This window comes from Peromyscus eremicus, chromosome X, assembly GCF_949786415.1.
Source record: "Peromyscus eremicus chromosome X, PerEre_H2_v1, whole genome shotgun sequence".
Taxonomy (NCBI): Eukaryota; Metazoa; Chordata; class Mammalia; order Rodentia; family Cricetidae; genus Peromyscus; species Peromyscus eremicus.
The window spans coordinates 118358004-118378716 of record NC_081439.1 but is presented as its reverse complement, the minus strand read 5'-3'; the positions used below and the strand labels follow the sequence as shown (position 1 = coordinate 118378716).

The 20713-nt window shown below is 37.3% G+C and overlaps 1 protein-coding gene across 1 annotated transcript in view; it reads left to right on the top strand.

The window, feature by feature from the left end:
- Mcf2 (MCF.2 cell line derived transforming sequence) overlaps window positions 1–20713 on the top strand; it is a 100213-nt gene that overhangs the window by 66826 nt on the left and 12674 nt on the right. The window contains exons 17-23 of the mRNA XM_059250541.1: window positions 330–396; window positions 1076–1191; window positions 1460–1529; window positions 3183–3275; window positions 15026–15118; window positions 16065–16190; window positions 18617–18838. Of these exons, the coding sequence (XP_059106524.1) occupies window positions 330–396; window positions 1076–1191; window positions 1460–1529; window positions 3183–3275; window positions 15026–15118; window positions 16065–16190; window positions 18617–18838 (787 nt within the window). The remainder of the gene's footprint in view (window positions 1–329; window positions 397–1075; window positions 1192–1459; window positions 1530–3182; window positions 3276–15025; window positions 15119–16064; window positions 16191–18616; window positions 18839–20713) is intronic.

Here is a 20713-nt window from a genome sequence, read left to right as displayed (position 1 = left end):
CTTGGTTTATAGCCCTGGCTGGCCTAGAATACAGTTTACCTTTGAACTCAGAGATCCTCCTGCCTCTGCCTCCTGAGTGCTGGGATTAAAAGTGTGTGCCACCACAGCCAGCCTTTTTTTCTTTTAAACTATATTTAAGAGCCTTCTGAGTGGTACTTATTCTAACAACCATAAAATAAGCTTCATATTTGATGCTAGAACAAAACCCTCAGGTAGTTCCACTAGATTAGTTTATTTACTTTAGATTATTTCTAATGATAGTAATAGAACCATTGTACTATGATATGTGACTAGGACATTAACTGGTAACTATGGTCTGTTCGTTGTAGCCATGTCCTGAATGAGCTGATACAGACAGAAAGGGCATATGTTCGAGAGCTGTTTACTGTTTTGTTGGTAAGTGTAGCAAATTGTTTTTCCCCCCATTTTCTTGACTGATCCCTGGCTACTTGCATTATAAGGTGTTCTAAGCAGTTTTGTTAACTGTCTCTGTCCTTGGTTGTCCCATGGTAGCAGTGTGGGTATTTGCTGTTATTTCAGACTAGTTGTTGTTTTAACACTGTGTTTACATTCCCTCTCAGTAGCAGGGATACGTGATTCAGAATTTCTTATAGAAAAGGGAAGCTGTTCTCTTAGAGACATGGTGCATTGTTGTAATTATTCCCAGGCTGCTACTTAGAGGTTGAGATGGAAAAAACTGAGGGTGGGATAAAAATACTCATTTGACATAAATGCCATGATACTAATTTGGTCTTACTTTCAACTTAAGGAGAACTTTATATTCTGTACTATAATTTTTCATAGTTGACTTCTGTTTGGTTTCCAACACTACAATAAAAGCCTGGAAGGCCAAAGTACTACCTTTTTATTCTAACCATGTAGTGAAGCTTTGACTTCTTTATCCTGCATTCTAAAAAATGCCACAAATAACTCTGAAAACCAAGGGATCTAAATGTTAAATTCCAACAGCTGTACCCACAAATCTTCTATACATTCTGCTGCACTGATACCATCAGTGGCCCAACCAAATATTAATATAAATATTTAAAATACAAAAATTATTTATGTTTAATAGGGCTACAGATCTGAGATGGACAATCCACAGATGTTTGATCTCATGCCACCTCTCCTGCGAAATAAAAAAGATGTTCTCTTTGGAAATATGGCAGAAATATATGAATTCCATAACAAGTACGTAATTGACAAACTGAAGTTTTTAGTGATTTTTTTTTTCAAAAAGTGTTATTGTTGAATGTGATGGTGCACACCTTTAATCTCCAAATTTGTGAGGCAGAAAGAGGTGAATCTCTGTGAGTTTGAGGCCAGCCTGGTCTACAGCATGAGTTCCAGGATAACCAGGCTGCATAGGGAGACCCTGTTTCAAAAAGTAGGAGAAAAGAGCTACTTACTGGTTTATTATATGTCATAAATAACTTTTTTTTCTCTGCAAATTTCACAGCATTTTCATGAGCAGCCTGGAAGATTGCTTTAATGCTCCAGAAAAAGTTGGACCTTGCTTCCTAGAAAGGGTTAGTCTGATTATTTGTTTTGAAATTATATAAATATTGGCAACCCAAAAGTTTTTCTTGTACAAAACAGGGTTAAAGACAATATACCCTATTCCCTTTAATGTCTTTATGTTTTTGGAGAAGACATATTAATTCTAGCACATACTTAATGTAAAACTATTTTGTTTGAAATAAAATGATGTGAAGGTTAATCAGGGTATGCTTTTATTCTGTGTATTAAATATTTCAGTTACTCAGGTAGTAGCAATGGTAATCTCAGGAATCCAGGGACCACCCTAGCTAAGAAGATGTGAGAGATGGGAGAATACTAATAAAATCACCCTGAGCTTGGTTAAAGTTAGAATAAAAGATGCATTTTTAAAAAACAAAACTTAAATGACAGAGGATCTCACTATGTGGCCACAGAATTTTTAAAATGTTCATCTAATTGTCCAGTTTCTCCTCTTACTAAAAGGTCAACCCTCTTCTGATTGGGAATCAGTTGGATTAAAGAGATTGTTAGACATTTAGAATATAGTCTTATCTCAGAAATTGTTGAAGAGAATAAGCTTGAGAAAAATGACAAATAAGAAGAGATAGGACTAAGAAAGAATGTGTGCCACTACCTTTCTCAACATGTTCTAAACCTAAAAACATCTGAACTATGCACAAATTCATCCCCAACGTTTTCAAATAGTGGTTGGTCCAACATCCCTTTGGAGTTTAGTTCTTAAACACTGTGCTGCTTTGCAAGAAGTGATGGTGTGGACACTCAGGAGGTGGAATCAGGAAGACTGTGAGTCTCAGGCCATCCTGGACTGCTTAGTGAGATCCCATCCTTAAAAATACCCAACACTGCGCTACTCATAGGAGATTTTATATTTACTGTGTATTTTTACATTTATTCATAAATTATTTCCCAATCTGATGAAGTCTCATATCCTATGTACCTTTGTAACTGTCAAAGTTGGTAGAGTTCTTGTCAACTAGTAGTGGTAGTACTGGTTTGATAAATGCTTCTTGATGATATGTCCATTCAGTACTCATCTATTTAATATTTACTGTCTACCAAGTACTATGCTAGGCAATGTGGATACCAAGCTAAAGAGCATTTAGGCAGAGAAACAAAAACCCTAAATCATGTACAGGATGAGTTATACTCTATTAGAGATATACAAAGGGTCTTACAGCATTCAAAAGAAGGGCATCATTCATAGCTTAAGGGTATAAACCGTGGCTATATAGAAGAAACTCATGAGATGAAAGTTAAAGTGTGAGTAGGAAACAGACCAATAGATGAAGATCATGGAAATGATTCAAGGGAGAACCAACTGTGTAGCCGTGTGCTTATGATGATGGAAGTTAGCTGCAGGCTCCTTTATTTAGACAGCTAGCAGACTAGTAGCACAGGAAACTCATTTTTTGGCACTATTGGATCATGGAAATAAACAGTTCAAAAAGATAAGGCTTTTCTTACTTTGTCAAGTCTGGTAAGCAGGAGTTTAGAAATTGCTTGTAGAATTGTGTATCCTGCTGTCCTTGGAACACAAAGCTGGCCCTTTTATGTCATGCTCACTGCCAGGGCGGGCCACACACTCTCTTGCTCAGTTTTTTTGAAAACAAAAATTCACATTTATAAATTGTTAATATATTTGCATTTGTTCTTTATTACAGAAGGATGATTTTCAGATGTATACCAAGTACTGTCAGAATAAACCCAGGTCAGAATTAATTTGGAGGAAGTATTCGGAATGTGCCTTTTTCCAGGTATTAATCATTTAAGTATTGAACACATGCTTTTTGGAAGATATTGGAATATTTCTCATTAACAAATTCATTTTCTGCTTTAACTAAATTATATATGCATATACGTGAAACAGTAATTCTGTTTTCAAGCAAAGTACGCACATAAGTACATTTACGCATATAAATACATATTTGCTGTTCCCCAGAGGCAACCCCTTTTAGCTACTTCTGGTATTTGCCTCCCTATCTCCAATTAACTTGTCTTTCTCCTTCCGGCTTTATAAAATGAAGATTTAGGTCTCCTTCACTGTTCCTTGTCCCATGACCATATCCGAATGAAATTCTTTTTCTCTAAAGCTTCCAGTATATTTTTGTTAGATCGATTGGCTATATTTAACTCAATTATTAAGACTGGAATTTCTCTGGGCAGATGACTCATATAGTAAAATATGGTTGCTTTTCCTTCTCTTGTGTTTTTATTACCATTTTCTTTTTACTCATTTAATTTTCTATATGCTTTGCTTTCTTCCTACCCCAACCTCTTCCAATTTTAAGAATCATAAAAATTTGTTTTCCTTATATTTGCATATACTGATTGTCTTTAAATTTCATCTTAAAGAAATACCTTCTAGAGCATTCTGACCTGCTTACAGCTTTCATCTCAGGATCTTGGTGCATATCATTTGGGGGTATGTGCCACTGATCTCTTGAGTAGCTTGTCCTGCTGTATACCATGTTTTTTTGTTTTTGTTTTTGTTTTTTGAGACAGGATTTCTCTGTGTAGCTTTGCGCCTTTCCTAGAACTCGCTTTGTAGATCAGTCTGGCCTCGAAACCAAGGTTTTTTTTTTTTTAAAGATTTATTTAATTTTATATGTATGCATGTTTTGCCTGTATATATACATATATACTATGTGCATACCTGATGCCTATGGAAGTCAGAATAGGGTGATGGACCCCATGAAACTGGCATTTGGATGACTGTGAGCCACTTTGTGGATACTGAAAATTGAACCTGTGACTTATGCAAAAGCAACAAGTGATGTAAACTGCTGAGCCATCTCTCCAGCCTCATGTCATTCTTATTGTTTTATTTTATATTTGGTAGAATAAATCTAATAGTTTATTTAGAAAGTGTACATGTTAGGTGATATATTTGCCTGTTTTGGGGAACTTGTATGAGCAAGTGTCTTTATTTTACCCTAATGCTTTGATTGTTAAGATGGCTAAGTATAGAATTCTAACTAAGAAATAATTATTCTCAGAAATTTGATGGACTGCTTCACTCTTTTCTGACTTTTAAAAGAAATAAATTACTCCAGTTTGACTTTGTAACTTTTCCAGAGACCTAGTTTTCTTTCTCTGAAAGATATGGGAACTGATATTTAGAGTTTGTTTATTTGTACTATTTTCTTAATTATCTCAGTATTTTGGGCTTAATTTCTTTTTATTTTATGATAAAGATGTAGAACCTATGGCCTTTTATATACTGGGAAAGCATTCTAAAACTGAGCTGCACCCTTGCTGATCACCCTGAAGCTGGAATCTGCAGTCCCAAATTTACTTGTTTTTTCCCCTCCACTTTATTTTCCTTTTTCTGGAACTGTTGTACTGATGTTGGAGTCTTGGACTACTCCTATTTTTTATGCCTTTCATCTTTCTGCTCTGCTACTCTTCCTAACTGAAAGTTTTATTTCTGCTATCATATTTTTAAGTTAAAATTTTATTGGCATATATTCTTTGTACAAGGTGATGGATTTTATGACATTGTTTTAAGTATATCATGTGTATTGACCGTAGTCACCTCCTATTACCTTTTCTCATCCAGCACAAATAGCCCTAGTCCCTTTTTCTCTTCTCAAATAGTCCCTCTTTATTTATATATAAATGATATCTCTCCATATGTATATATTCTTGTTTCTATATTTCTTTTTGAGTCTGGCTTATTTTACTTAACATGATGGTTCCAGCTCCATTCTTTTTTCCTGCAAATTATATAATTTCATTCTTCATTATGGCTCAACAAGACTGCACTGAACACCATCATATTCTCCATTCCTCTGTTAAAGGAAATCTAGGCTGGTTGCATATGAATAGTGCTGCAGACATAGATGTGCAGGTATCTCTCTAGTATGTAGCCAGTCTTTCTCTGTCCCACCTGCCAGCTCCCAAATAACCACACAGAGACTTCTTATTAATCATGAAAGCTTGGCTGATAGCTTGGGCTGGTTTCTAAGTAGCTCTTATAACTTAAATTAACACGTTTCTATTAATGTACTTTCTGCTTTGTGGCTTTATTACCTCATCTCCATAGTGCCCACCCTGATTTCTCTGCATCTGGCAGGCAACTCCACTCTTCTTCTTTTCAGCATTTTCTTTGCCCTGAAAATCCTGCCTATCTATTGGCCATTTAGCTTTTTATTAAACCAATTAAAGTGACACATCTTCACAGTGTACAAAAAGATTATTCTAGAACATTTCCCCTTTCTTGTCTAAATAAACAGGAAAAGTTTTAACTCTAACATAGTAAAACTACATACAATAAGAACAATTATCAGAACAATTATAAATAGATTATATTTAACAAATGAAACTATGTGCAATAAGATCAATTATCAAGTAAGAATTTACATTCACAATGTCCAGTCCATTTGTATTTGGCGTATTTAGAGAAAATACTCTATTATCTATTTTATCTTGATGTATTTACAGTTTTATACATAAATCATTTTCTGTTATAACTTGTATTGCCATCTTAAAACTATCTTTTTAGACCTCAAGACATTTTTTTAAGATAAACAATTTAAGCTTTTATGTTTTTTAACCTTATAAACATTACATCTCTTCTATAAGTTTCTTTTCTGAATTTGGTAACAAAGAAAACTGTAAAACTGAACTATCTAGTCTTCAATCTCCATCAGAGACCCAAGAAGGATAAAATATTACTTGAGTAAATGGGAAGTTCGAGCAAACAACTTCCAAAACTACAGAAATTACAGAAGCTGGCTGCCTGGACAGTCACTCAAGGTTCCTCTGTAATGTTGGGACATCCATCTTTGGCCTACAGGCCTAGAATATCTGACAAACTTTTCTATGAAGCAAGAATTTTGAAGGACTATCCAACTTATCTTGGCAAAGTTCAGTAGACGCTTTCCTTTGTGTCCTGCTTATAGAGTTTGGACAGCATACTGTCAGCAAATGAGGCAAGGGCAGTTTCTTTGCCCAGGGGCTAGCTTTTACCATATCAAAATCAAACTCCATATGGAGGTTCTTTGATGCCCATCATCTTCTCTGAGGTAGATTGGTGCTACCAGGAGCAGACGTGTCTCATTGTCATGAAAAACCTTATGTTATTAAAACATTAAAATGCCATGTTCTGTAGGTCTCTGAAGTGTTTGAAGATCATCTATCTGTTTAAAATATGTCTCTGATTGACCTTAAAAATATACCTAACATGACTATGAGTTTGTTATAGATGGCTACTAACCTGTACTTTTTTATTATCCTAAATAGCTTTCAAGGACTAGAACTTTATATTACATTTATAAATGTAGCTGCATAGGTACAATACATTAAACAAGAAATAAAAACATACAGTCTAACAAAAAGAACCTTAAATTTGTATCAACATACTACAATATCTTACACAAGAGTGGAAACATATATACGATACAACAAAAATAACCATAAATTTGAAACAATATACAAAATCCTTACCAACGTAAATTATTTTAGACTAGTTTTTTTTAAGTTTGAAAGTAGATACAATAATATACCTTTTTATCCTATCATTTCTATATCCCCCTTTTTCTTTTCAGAATAAGATCCGTCAATCTAATTTCCTCTGCTTAGTATCCTCCCTGACTATGGCCAATAACAACTGTGACCAACCCCTCTAAGCAATGATAAACATCCACAGAACAACCAAAAACTACCCACCCCACCTCTTGGAAATGTAGGCATTGTGTTCTTTAGACTGCTTCCTGTTGTCTGGGGTCTCTGGCATCTTTCAGGGACCCTGAGAAAATTAGGACAATGGTCAAGTCCTGGCTAAAATAGTCTGCAAGGCTGGACCATCTCAGCCAGCAGCCTTGAATCGGTTCTGGAGGCAAAACTCTGAGGACATTGCAATAGAGGCATTCTGAGAGGCTGGATCACCTGGGCCACCCATTTTTATTGGTGTCTGGTCCCCTTGCTCTGAAAACACATAAACTTTCAAAGGTAATAGTCATATTTGCATTAACATAAGTATGGACTGTGTGTTGTACATAATCCAGTCAAAGATGATTTTTTGTTTTATGTTAGAGCAGATAAAATACATGTCACCCTTGTGGGGCCCCTAGAGGTAGGATCAGAACCTGTCCCTGACACATGAGCTGGCTTTTTGGAACCTATTCTCCATGTTGGGATGCCACACCCAGTCTTGATGCAGGTGGAAGAGTTTGGTCCTGCCTCAACTTGAAATGCCATGCTTTGTTGACTTCCATGGGAAGCCTGACCCTTTCTGATAGGAGGAGGAATGGATGGGGTGGGAGGTGGGAGGTGAGGTGAGGGGATGGGAAGAGAGGAGGGAGGGGAAACTGTGGTTGGTGTGTAAAATAAATTAAAAAATTTAACAAAAAATATATATCACCTGTCTTGTAGTTTTTCTAGGTTTATTTCTTTATGTCTGTAGCCAGGATTTTCAGAATTCTCTCCCAATTAAATCTGATCTCTATCAACTTTGAATGAATCCACAGCTTTTAGTTTTCTGTGGAAACAAAAGGATAACCTATTCCCTAACATAACCTATTTTTTTTGCTTCCATTTTGAAGTTAGGACATTTTTGAAATATAGAGATTGGTTTAATTTAGCAGTTGTTATAATCCAATGTCTCTCAGCAGCTCTTGCTTGCTCATCAGCAATCAAAAAAAATTGAAGTCAATACAACACCATACAGGATCCAGACTCCCTGTGTATTTCCCATCTCTACATGGGTTATCTTTTTTATATTATTTCATTTCCTCTCTAAAGATTTTATCTTATTATTTAGAAACTATTTTTTCTGTGACTGTCTATATCTATTTTCTTTTCTTCTTTTAAGTCTATATACTTTTTAAAAATACACTGTAACCTGTTTAGAAGTTTTTCCCATCTGGACCTCTTTTACTATATATCTGTAACCTTTTCTGTCTGTATGAGCAAAACTTAAACTGCCATGCAGCTTAGCTCATGTCATGCTGGCAGCTCAAGTCCACAGGCAGCACCTGGGAGATGGTCTCTGTACTGTGGCCAGCATGAGAGACTAGGAAGCTGTATTTGGCTCTGTTTTTTTGTGTGTGTGTTTGGAACCTTTTTAAAAATCTTTCTCCTGTCTTATATGGAAATATGTGCCCTCTTGTTGGATACCATTTGTAGTTTTACTTTTTTGTTGGGACCGTCAGCTCCCCAATAATGACACAGAGACTTCTTATTAATTATGAAAGCTTGGCTGATAGCTTAGGCTTGTTTCTAGCTAGCTCTTATAACTTAAATTAACCCATTTATATTAATTTACTTTCTGCCTCGTGGCTTTATTGCCTCATCTCCATAGTGCCCACCCTGCTTTCTCTGCATCTGGCTAGTGACTGCTCTTCTTTTTCCCAGTGTCCTCTCTGTCTGGAAATCCTGCCTAGCTATTGGCCACTTAGCTTTTTTTTATTAAACCAATTAGAGTGACACATCTTCACAGTGTACAAAACATTATTCCACAACACTACTATGTTGATTTAGAGTCCTAGGAGTGGTATAACTGGGTCATATGGTGGTTTTACTTTTACTTTTTAAAAATATATGTATGTGTGTATGTTCATGTGTTTGCAGATGCGTTCATGAGTACACATACATATATGCCTGGGGTGAGTGTCATTCTTTAGGTGCCATCCATCTTGGATTTTTAAGACAGAGTCTCTTATTGGCTTGGAATAAGCTAAGTAGGGTAGGCTAACTGGCCACCAAAAATCAGAGATCTGCCTATCTCCTCTTCAGTGTTGGGATTATAAGTACATAAATGATGTAAGCCCCCATGCACATCTTTCACTTTAAATTTTTATGTATGTATGTATGTATGTATGTATGTATGTATTTATTTATTTATTTATCTTTTTTTATTATTATTAAGAGATTTTCTATTCACTTTACTACCAACCACAGATTCCCCTCTCCTCCTTCTTCTCGCCCCCCAGCCTTCCCTCACAACCCATCCCCCATTCCCACTTCTTCCAAGGCAAGGTCTCCCATGAGGAGTCAGCAGAGCCTGGTACATTCAGTTGAGGCAGGTCCAAGCCCCTCCTCCCTGTACCAAGGCTGTGCAGTGTCCCACCATAGGCACTAGGCTCCAAAAAGCCAGCTCATGCACTAGGGATGGGTCCTGATCCCACTGTCTGGGGGCCCCCTAAACAGTTCAAGCTAAACAACTGTCTCACCTATCCAGAGGGCCTAGTCCAGTACCATGAGGGCTCCTCAGATATTGGTCCACAGTTCATGTGTTTCCACTAGTTTGACTGTCTGTCTCTGTACGTTTTCCAATCATGGTCTCAATATCTCTTGCTCATAGAATCCCTCCTTCTCTCATCAATTGAACTCCTGGAGCTCAGCCTGGCGCCCAGCCGTGGATCTCTGCATCTGTTTTATCAGTCACTGGATGAGGGCTCTATGATGACAGTTAGGGTATTCAGCCATCTGATCACCAGAGTAGGCCAGTTCAGGCACCCTCTTGACTATTGCCAGTAGTCTATGGTGGGGTCATCGTTGTGGATTCCTGGGAACTTCCCTAGCACCCTGTTTCTCCCTATTCCCATGATGTCTTCATTTATCATGGTATCTCTTTCCTTGCTCTCGCACTCTGTTCCAGCTCAAACCTCCCATTCCCCTAGGTTCTAATCCCCCATCCTTTGCCCTCCATTATCCCCCCCATCCCCAGTTTGCTCATGTAGATCTCATCTATTTCTCCTTTGCTTGGTGATCCCTGTGTCTTTCCTAGGGTCCTCCTTACTAGCTACCCTCCTTGGAGCTGTGGGTTGCAGTCTGTTTATCCTTTGCTTTACATCTAGTATTCACCTATGAGTGAGTACATACCATGTTTGTCCTTCTGAGTCTGGGTTACCTCACTCAGGATGATATTTTCTAGTTCCATCCATTTGCCTGCAAATTTCATGGGCATATACCTAATGAATGCTCAACCATACCACAAGAACACATGCTCAACTATGTGCATAGCAGCATTTTTTGTAATAGCCAGAACCTAGAAACAACCACAACTGAAGAATGGATTAAGAAAATGTGGTACATATGCACAATGGAGTACTACTCAGCAGAGAAAAAGAATGATTTTAAAGTTTTTAAATGCAGGTTCTGGGGTATCTAACTCAGGTCTTCATATGTTATCAACTGAGCTATCATCCTAGCCCTAGTTTTAGTTATTTGAGGAACTTCCATACTGGTTTTTACAGTGGCCATGTCTTCCAGTTAACAATTTTCTGTACTCTCTGAGTTACTTTTAATGGAGTCCTGATTTTTATTTCAGAAATTCTTTTCATTTATATATATGAAGATAATAATAGATTTTCCTTTTAAAGTAGTTTTCTTTGCTCTGCATAGTTCCAACTGCATTCAGGTTTTTTTTCTATTCTTTTTCTTTATTAGCACCTACCAATCATCTTGGATGCTGTCCTGAAATGTCTGTTAATTGTTTGGTTACATTAGGGACAAGCACATGAAATCTGATTCAAAGTTTCTTGGGCATTTCTGGGTTTATTGAGAATGGTCCTCAGTTTTGCATTGTTTGTCTCTGGTTGCTTCCTTTGGTGTGCTAGTGAGAGATGAGGGCCTTTCTTAATACATCTATCTTTAGGTAGTTTCTCTTCAGCTATATAGATCTTGTAGACTGCTGTTCAATACAAACATAATTGGCTGCTATTATGCTTGAGGAAAAGGATGTGAGTTTCAAAGTTGTTAGATATATAGATATCCAACTCTTCTCCTTGCTTTCAGTATGGTGATCTGAAATCAGTTGAAACTTGTATCCCTTAGTCCAGAGGCCTTCTGTTTTACTTTTTATAGAGAAACATTCTTCTGCTGTGTGTGCGTCTCTCTCTCTCTCTCTCTCTCTCTCTCTCTCTCTCTCTCTCTCTCTCTCTCTCTCTCTGTGTGTGTGTGTGTGTGTGTGTGTGTGACTTAAGTTGTGCTTATTGCAGCTTTTATAATTTTTATTTCAGATTTTACTGTCCACTCAGGTTTGGTTTTGGTAATGGATTTGTTAAGATGCGAATAAGATACTACAGAATGTATCCCTTTAAAGCAGTGGTTTGCACACAGTTCCTCATGGTGTGTTGACTCCCAACCATATTTTGTTGCTACTTCATAACTGTAATGTTGCTACTGTTAGGAATCATAATGTAAATATCTGTGTTTTCCAATGGTTTTAGGTGACCCTTGTGTAAAGGTCATTCAGACGCTGAGGGGGTCATGACCCACAAATGGAGAGCCACTGCTTTAAAATATGTAATTCCAATTCTAAAGTCAGTCATGGTGACATACACTTGTTATTCTAGCATTGACAGGCCTAAGGAAGAAGGATCTTGAGTCATGCCTGGGCTACATAGTGAGATCCTACCTTTGAAAACAAATAAATAATAGCAACCAGCTAATGGGCCAAGCCAAAAAAAGAAAAAAGGAAAGAAAAAAGAAACGGAAAAAGAAAAAAGGGATTCACACTACCTTATATCTTTTAATAGTTACCTCTTATTCACTGACTTACTTATTTCCCCCAATCCATTCAATTAATATTTAGTTGTTAATCTGATTTCTGTTTTTGTAGATTTACCTATTCTGAGCTTTCATATAAGCAAAAGCATGTACTTTATGGTATTTTTTTTGGGTTTTCAAGATAGAGTTTCTCTGTAGCTTTGGAGCCTGTCCTAGAACTCACTCTGTAGACTAGGCTGGCCTTGAACTCACAGAAATCCACCTGTCTCTGCCTCCCAAGTGCTGGGATTAAAGGTGTGTGCCACCACTGCCTCGCTCACTTTATGGCATTTTAATGTGGCTTCTTAACAGAGTGGTTCTCAACTTTCCTAATGCTATAACCCTTAGTCACAGTTCCTCATGTGTGGTTACCACCAACCAGAAAATTATTTTTGTTGTTACTTCATAACTGTAATTTTGCTACTGTTACGAATTGTAATATAAATATCTGATATGCAGGACCCAAAGGGGTCACGATCCATAGGTTGAGAACCACTTATTTCACATATTTTTGAGCTTCGTGCCATTGTATATAGTAATACTTTTCTCTTTCTGTTTGAATATTTCCTGATAGATCGTTTTTGACTCATATGATCATTAGTTGATGGGCATTTGGCTTGTTTCTATTTTTTGTTTAACATAGCTATTATACAATCTTTTAGAAATTTTATTATTTTATAGTATATGTGTGTTTTTCCTGTATGAATGTTTGTGTACCATATGCATGTAGTTCCCTCAAAGCCCAGAAGAGAGTTTCATATTCTTTGGAACTGGAATTACAAGTGGTTGTGAACCACCAGGTGCTGGGAATCTTACCCAGGTCTTCTGGAAGAGCAGCCAATGCTCTAACCACTGAGCAACCCTGTTACAGAAAATATAGGTAAATTTTTCTTTTTCCTTTGGCTATACACCTAGGAATAAAATGCATCATATGGAAACTCTATATTTAATGTTGAACAGGATCTTACTGTGTAGCCCTGACTAGCCTTGAATGTATTATATAGACCAGCTCTGCCTTGAACTCACAGAAATACATCTGCTCCTGTTTCCTGAGTGTTGGGATTAAATGTGTGAGCCACCATTCTTGGTTATGTTTAATGGCTAGCTGTCGGACTGTTTTCCATAGTGACTGCAGTTTTCCATTACTACTACAGTGTATGAGTTCTGAGTGTCCTACATCTTCACCAACAGTTGTTAGTATCTATTTCATAAACACTTTGAACTTTTCTCTTTCAGAGGTATTTCTTGAGAAGGGGAAGGGGCATTCTCTAACATAAAAACTGAGCTGTTTTTTACTCCCCCCCTCTCAACTTGTAATTAGATACCATGTGTGAATTGACTTTTAGTTTTTAAGTTTTGCAAATATTTTCTCCCTTCTCAATTATATTTTTTCTTGAGAAAAATATATTTCATCATTCTAGTTGGATTTCATGAAGGAGATCAAAATGCATATATCAGTCTATAATATTTAAGTGTTGATTGTTTATTCTTATTTGAATTAGATTATATGCAGAATTTTATTCACATTTAGTGGAAGGCCCTCTATCTTATTCAGGTATATCCACTTCCCAGTCCTTTTGTGTTGTGCACATTCATCTTCTCTTAACTATGGTCCCTACACTGTTCCCAGGACCTGATGTCATGACCCCCTATATTTATAGTGGCAGCAAGCCAATTACTGAATGAAATACAGCACCAGTTGATGAAGTCTGTATTTTTCTTGCAATCTTAAAAAATATTCTGTTCTCATACCCAGTCAGATTTATATTTAGCACAACCTATTTCTTTTCTTGGCCTTTGCCTGTAGAGCTGGTCTTTTGTTAATTTTCTTGGACAGATTGAAGAACATTTTAATCATTCTAACCTATTGTCATTTCCTGCTTTCTCAAATTTTATGCAGTTTATACCAATGTGAATTTATACATGGAAACCTTTTAAGCTTTGAAATGATGTAATTTTCTACCTTCCAAATCCGTCTTTTTTTCCTTCTCCTTCCCTCCCTCCCTTCTTTGTTTCTTCCTCTTCCCTCCATTGCTTTTTGAGATGGTCTCTGGCTGGCCTGAAACTCACTATGTAGACCAAGTTGGCCTTAAAATCATAGAGATCCACCTTCCTCTTGAGTGCTGGGATTGCAGCCATGTGCTCTCAAAATTTTAAAATGATATTCATAGCAGTTTTTAGGTGTATTATTTCTCATAAATTTTGTACTATATGGAACAGTACTTTTTCTGATACATGTTCCTTAAGATGTAAGAAAGATTCATGTCTGGAGTCTAATCAATGAGCACTTGGCACTTGACAGGTACATGTATTTTACAGGTACATGTATTTTTATTTATTAAGGTTGTTTAAAGGTTTATTTTTGTATATGAGTATTTTGCCAGTACACACACACACACACACACACACACACACACACACACTCTCTCTCTCTCACACACACACACACACACACACACACACACACGCACACATGCACGCATGTGCACATGCATGCACACGCACATGCATACGCATACGCATATGCATACGCACATGCACCATGTATGCATCTTTGCCCATGGAAATCAAAAGAAGGCATTGGATTCCTTGGAACTAGAGTTATGGGTGATTATGAGTCACTGTGTGGGTTCAGGGAACTGAACCTTAGTCATCTGGAAGAGCATGACCCATCTCTCTAGCCTTACTATATGTCTTTTAAAAATAAATTACTTTTAAAATAAGTTTACAAAGTAAGCATTCCACATGGAATTTTCATACATATTTTGTTTGTTCCCTATACCCCTCTACATTTATTAATTTAACATTTATTGATTATTATAGTTTTGTTTTGAGGGGGAGAGACAGGGTCTCTATTATGTAGCTTTGGCTGTCCTGGAACTTGCTTTATGTAGACCAGGCTGGCCTCAAACTCACTGAGATCTGCCTACCTTTGCCTCCAGAGTGTTGGGATTAAAGGCATGTGCCACTGTATCCAGCTGATCAACTGATCATTATCTTTTAATGACAGGAATGTCAAAAAAAATTAAAACATCGACTTGGTCTGGATTCTTATTTACTCAAACCAGTGCAACGAATCACTAAGTATCAGTTGCTTTTAAAGGTAATTACATGAAGCATTTGCTTGTTTTTTTTTTTTACTTTAAAAATTATTTTATATGTATGAATGTTTTGCTTGCATGTATACAGTATGTAGCATGTATCTGCCTGGTATCCATGGAGGTTAGAAGAGCACATCAAATTTATAGAACCCAGGTCCTCTGCAAGAGCAGCCAGTGCTTTGAATCAGTGAGCAATCTCTTCAGCCCCTATTTAATTCTTTTTTGGAAGATCTAGTAGTCATTTCAAAAGAAGTGGTTGACTAGGAAGCACTAGCAGTAGGTTAAGAAGAAGAATGGCCAGATTTATGTGTAAGATTTTTACAGTGTGCTTTTTCATGTTGGTGTACAAATGACATACTCAAGGTTATTGAGCTGTGCGTATATGGAGTGTTAGCTCTTGATCCTCCATATAAGTTCTATCCATATTTAAGCATAATATTTTATAAAATAATTTTTCATATTGTTAAGATCTAAATATATACTTATGAATTTTAAGATTATGTTTCCTATTGGCCTTTTAACGAAAATGCAAAAGACACTCCTAGTTTAATGGGAAAAAACATTGTACAAATTCACAGTTTCTTTTAAAATGTGTTTCATGATGCTATATGCATAATGAGTGACAAATTTTTGCATGTAGAAGAGGAAAACTCGTGTAATTGCTTTGAAAACTAATCTCTGATGTGTTTTTGTAGCTCTTGGTTTTTAGCTGTAAAAGCATTGAATGCCCTTTGTTTTATACTCTTTAGTTATTATTCTACTTCTTCCCCAATTTTGACATTGTTATTAAATATAATGTTAATGTGACAGACAATATGAAAGAAATTACTCAAAAAATGACAGTATCTTTGGGTTATTGTTCAAAAGCATATTAGCTCCAAATTATTCATTTTTCCAGCAGTTTTAATATGTGACTAATATTGTTTAATTCTTGACTTCCAATTATAGGAGCTCTTAAAGTGCAGCAAAGAAGGTGAAGGAACCACTCAGTTAAAGGAGGCACTTGACACAATGCTGGACTTACTGAAGTCACTGAATGACTCCATGCATCAGATTGCAATCAATGGCTATCTTGTAAGTAAAGTTTAGTGATTGTTGGAATTTTAGGGGGTAGACTTGTCAGAATCCCTTTTTTATCTCTTGGATTCAATTGGGAAATAAAATACAAGAGGCAGACAAATTGAAACAAAAATATAAGCATTATTATTGATAATGCTAAGTGGAGAGTTGGCTGCAGATCAGCAGCCAAATGGAATTTGATGACATTTTCCTGGTCTGTAGCAGCCTGCCTTCAAGTCTTGAGCTTGGGTTAGCTAAGCAGACACACTGTCCCAGAATTGCTACTTCCTCTAGTCTAGAGTAGATATGAATATAAAGGGTCAAGTCTTTAGCGCTTGCCACCTTTTCCCAGAACAGCTCCATCCAGAGGGTGGTAATATATCATGTACCAATCAGGAATGAGGAAGAGATATGAGCAATGCTCAAGCTGAAATAACTCTACATGGGAAATGCTGAGAAGCCAAGGGAAAGGAAGTTTCTTTTATGTGGCAACCTCACAGCAATTTTAAATGTATGTGAGACATGGTGCGTTTCAAAGTAAAAAATTATGCTACAGTGAATGGTTTAAAAACAACTTAAAAAATTTAACTTTTATTGATTCTTTTTGGATTTCACATCATGCATTCTGATCCCCACTTATCTTTCTGTCCCCTTGAGTCCCTACTCTGCCCTCGCAACCTCCACCCAAAAACAAAAACAAATTTAAAAAGAAAAACCAAAAACCAAACAAATCAAAGAAACAAAACAAAAATAAAAATAACAGCAACAAAAAAGAAGAATAGTATCATGGAAGCTGTAGTGTGGCCTGTTGAGATATACAATTTACCCTTTAGTTCATTTATCTTTACTTGCAAGTGTTTATTGCCATGAGTCATTGGTCTGGCTCAAGGCCTCTAGTTTCTGCTACATCACTGGTAGTGAGCTTTCATTGGGGCTCCTCTTGGATATCCTGTTGTTGTCCTGTGTCATGGAGATCCATAGGATCTGTCGGTTTGTCCCTTTCACATGTTCCAACAGTTCATAGATTCAGTGGATGTTGAGGTGGACCAACTCATAGCCCTGGTTCTGGGCGTGGGCGATAGCTGGATTGGTCAGCCTGCTAGCTTTCCCTCATTGTCACTATCAGAGAAAGCTCTCCAGCACTGCCATTGGGATAGCTCACCCAATGCAGCCTACAGCAAGAAGCGGGACCAGTTCTCTTGCTATTTGGCCATCAGATCCAGGCCCCCCATACTCACACTACCAGGCCAGCTCTACTGTTTTGCCCAGGGGTGGTGTAGAGCCCTCTCTCCTAGTTGCTGTAGGAGGGGACATATGAGGGAGGGGCAGAGTTAGTGCTCCTGTTCTCATACCCTCAGGGCTGGCTCACCCGGGCCCCCCAACAACAGGGACAACTCTAGTGTGCTCCCCAGGTTGGGTGCAGGACCTGCTCTCCTGTGTGCTGTAGCTGGCGTAGGGCAGGGCTGGTTCTCTCACACTTGTGACCCCAGGGTCAGCTCTCTTGCCTGCAACAGATAGCAAGGAGCAGAGAGAGGAGGGTATTTTTTTTTCCTCACCCATGCCATCGCATGGCAAACTTTTAAGGGTAGGCCCCATGCCCAGTGGTAGATGGCCAACACCAAAAGAACTCAAGTAGCATTTTTGGAGGTTCTTTGTCTCATAATGTTTTGTCAGGGCATAAAATAATTTTTTTTAACCTTAACGGGTTCTTTGTTATGGCTCCTGGTTTTGTGTTTTTATGGGATTCCTATGTGTACAAACATGTGTATCTATATGTGTTTCTTTGGCTTTTTCTTTGATTCTTTTTCTTGTGTTTGCTTCATTCTATTCCAGCCTGTTTGTTTTTGTTTATTTTATTTTAGTTCATTTTATTTTATTATTATTCCTCAGATGCCTATTTGTCTTCTAAGGGGTGACAGAAAGGGTATAAATCTAGATGGGAGGGAAGGTAGGGAGGATCTAAGAGGATTTTGGGGAGTATTAACTGTAATTAGAATATATTGTATGAAAAAACCTATTTGTAATAAAAGAGAAGAAAGGAAAATAAAAGGAAATTGGTTATACCCCTAACATTCATGCCATTATTGCATCAATTGGCCTATTCTCTCATCCTGATCATTATTGTAACTCACATGGCTCACAGCTGGTTAATGACAAATGACTACCCACCTAGAAGCCTGAGTAGCACTTTCTAGTCCTATGAAAGTTAGCCTGTAAGGGATAAACCATCCAGGGCAGTACGAGATTGATTTATCCATTTCCTGTGACCAAAGTGTGATGAGTCCTCAGTAATAAAGTCTTATGTGATGATTTGAAAAAATATAAAGAAGGTAAAATGTACTTCAGAGTATTAGTAGGTCAAGCTAAATACCAAGATGTCAATGTCTGGCACCGGAATATAGCTCTGACTTCCATGAATTGGTTTTGATTTTTCATTCTAGGGAAATCTGAATGAGCTGGGCAAGATGATTCTGCAAGGTGCCTTCAGTGTTTGGCTAGGACACCGGAAAGGTGCTACAAAAATGAAGGATTTTGCAAGATTCAAACCCATGCAGAGACACATTTTCTTGTATGAAAAAGCTGTTATGTTTTGTAAGACGCGCGTTGAATCTGGAGAAGGTGCTGGTAGATACCCATCGTACAGTTTTAAGCACTGCCTAAAAGTAAGAAAGCTCACATTATGTGATACAATATTGCCTTATATGTATTCCATCTTGAATACTTTTTTTTTGTTAAATAGGTGTTATACTTTAACTGCACATCCCTCTGTTTAAAAGAATCAAAAAATCAAAACGAAATAATGCATGTGTTCATGTGTGAGTACAGGCACATATATGCTACAGCACAACTTTGGAGGTTATAAGACAGCTCAGTTCTTGGTCCTTCCATTCCACCTTGTTTGAAGCAAGGTGTCCTGTTGTTCACTGCTATGCACACCAGTATTGCTGCCCCCAAGAGCTTCCAGGGATTCTCCTGTCTTCACCTCCTATCTTGCTGTGGGAACACTAGAATTACAAGCATGTACTAACATCTAGCTTTACATGGGTTTTGGGAGTCTGAAGTTAGGACTGGGGTTGGGCCCAGGTGCAGAGCTTTGATTCAACTTCCCCATCACTGTAGTTTCAGATGTTCTCCAAGGTGCCCTTTGTGTTCTGGCTCACCTAGGGATGAGCACTCTTCCAATGATACTGGATAAAATTCCTGGTCTTGTTATCAAGAAGTTTTTGTTATAAAAGAAACAAGGAGGAAAGGGTTTTCCCCTCCTCACTGCAGTTTGCCAATGGAGAACTCTTTTGCTTAGCATATTCCTAGCCTCCTTTCTGCATCCTTCCTCCACTCCTTAGCCCTGTCCTTTCTGGGAATCCAAAGCTACCCACAGCTGGATCTTTCTCATATATATTCTGTGCTATTCTTTGAAATAATTTTATTCTCTCTAGAACCCAAACTACCATTGTGTCCTGACATTAGCCTTGTGTTAAAATTAGGACACAGTTGTTTGTGAAAGTCATTAGCAGCCCAGTGGTACTTCCAATTCACATGAGGCTATAATTGGTAGATTTGGTTATTTTAAACCTAATGAATTTTATCTTTCAAATTTAAATTATAAATGCAGCATATTTGTTTATAGACTAATTGGAAGATAGAAAATTCTTATCTTTAATTCTCCAGTCACTACCATTTTAGTCATTTTTCATGAGTGTTTTCTTTCATAGTTGGCTGTCCCAGTATAGTTGAGAGCTGATGAAAATGTAGCAGTGCTACATTATATTGATGGACTTGTCATGGGCTTGGGGACTTAGTCTAAGGAGGCCACATGATAAGCAGGCTCTACTTTTGATTTTCCTCATACTGGTCAGCGCTGCCTCCAGCACAATTCCTACCCAGGGTCACCTCCCTGAGCATTTCCCATTGTCCATTTTGTATTCAATTGTGAATGCACAGTAGCTCCAAAGAGTCTTTAAAATTCCAACCATCTTTATCACAAGTACTCAGTTACTCTTTTAATATAGTCTACATATCTGAGTTACGTATGACTTTAATAAACATCAACTGAGAACCAAGACATTATAATCCCTTTCTGAGAGGTTTTAGATCTTGCCGTCTACGTGTGTACTCCTTGAAATGTACTTCACCTTTGCAGGCAAGTTTAACATAAACAAATTTGATGCACATTCTGTTTGTGGGGTGATCTAGTAACTACTTAAAGCAGAATTTCTTATTTGCATTGACTTTCTATTTTATTTTAAATTTGATACAATGATAGGCATATCAACAGAGTGTTTCTGAAGTTCATTAAAGAAGGACTAATGAGGTAATGAAGCCAGAAGGAGTACAATAGTTACCATGGAAACAGAAGGAGAAACTGATGCAAGAAACATTTCAATGGAAGGCAGACATAAGTGCTTAGTGACTTACCAGATACAGAAAATAAATACTACTTGACATTTAAAAGAGGAAAATCTGTCTGGTTTTTCTTTGGTTTCCTGATATAATTGTATCTTTAATAGAAAAGAACTAGTAAGTGATGCTTGCAAAAT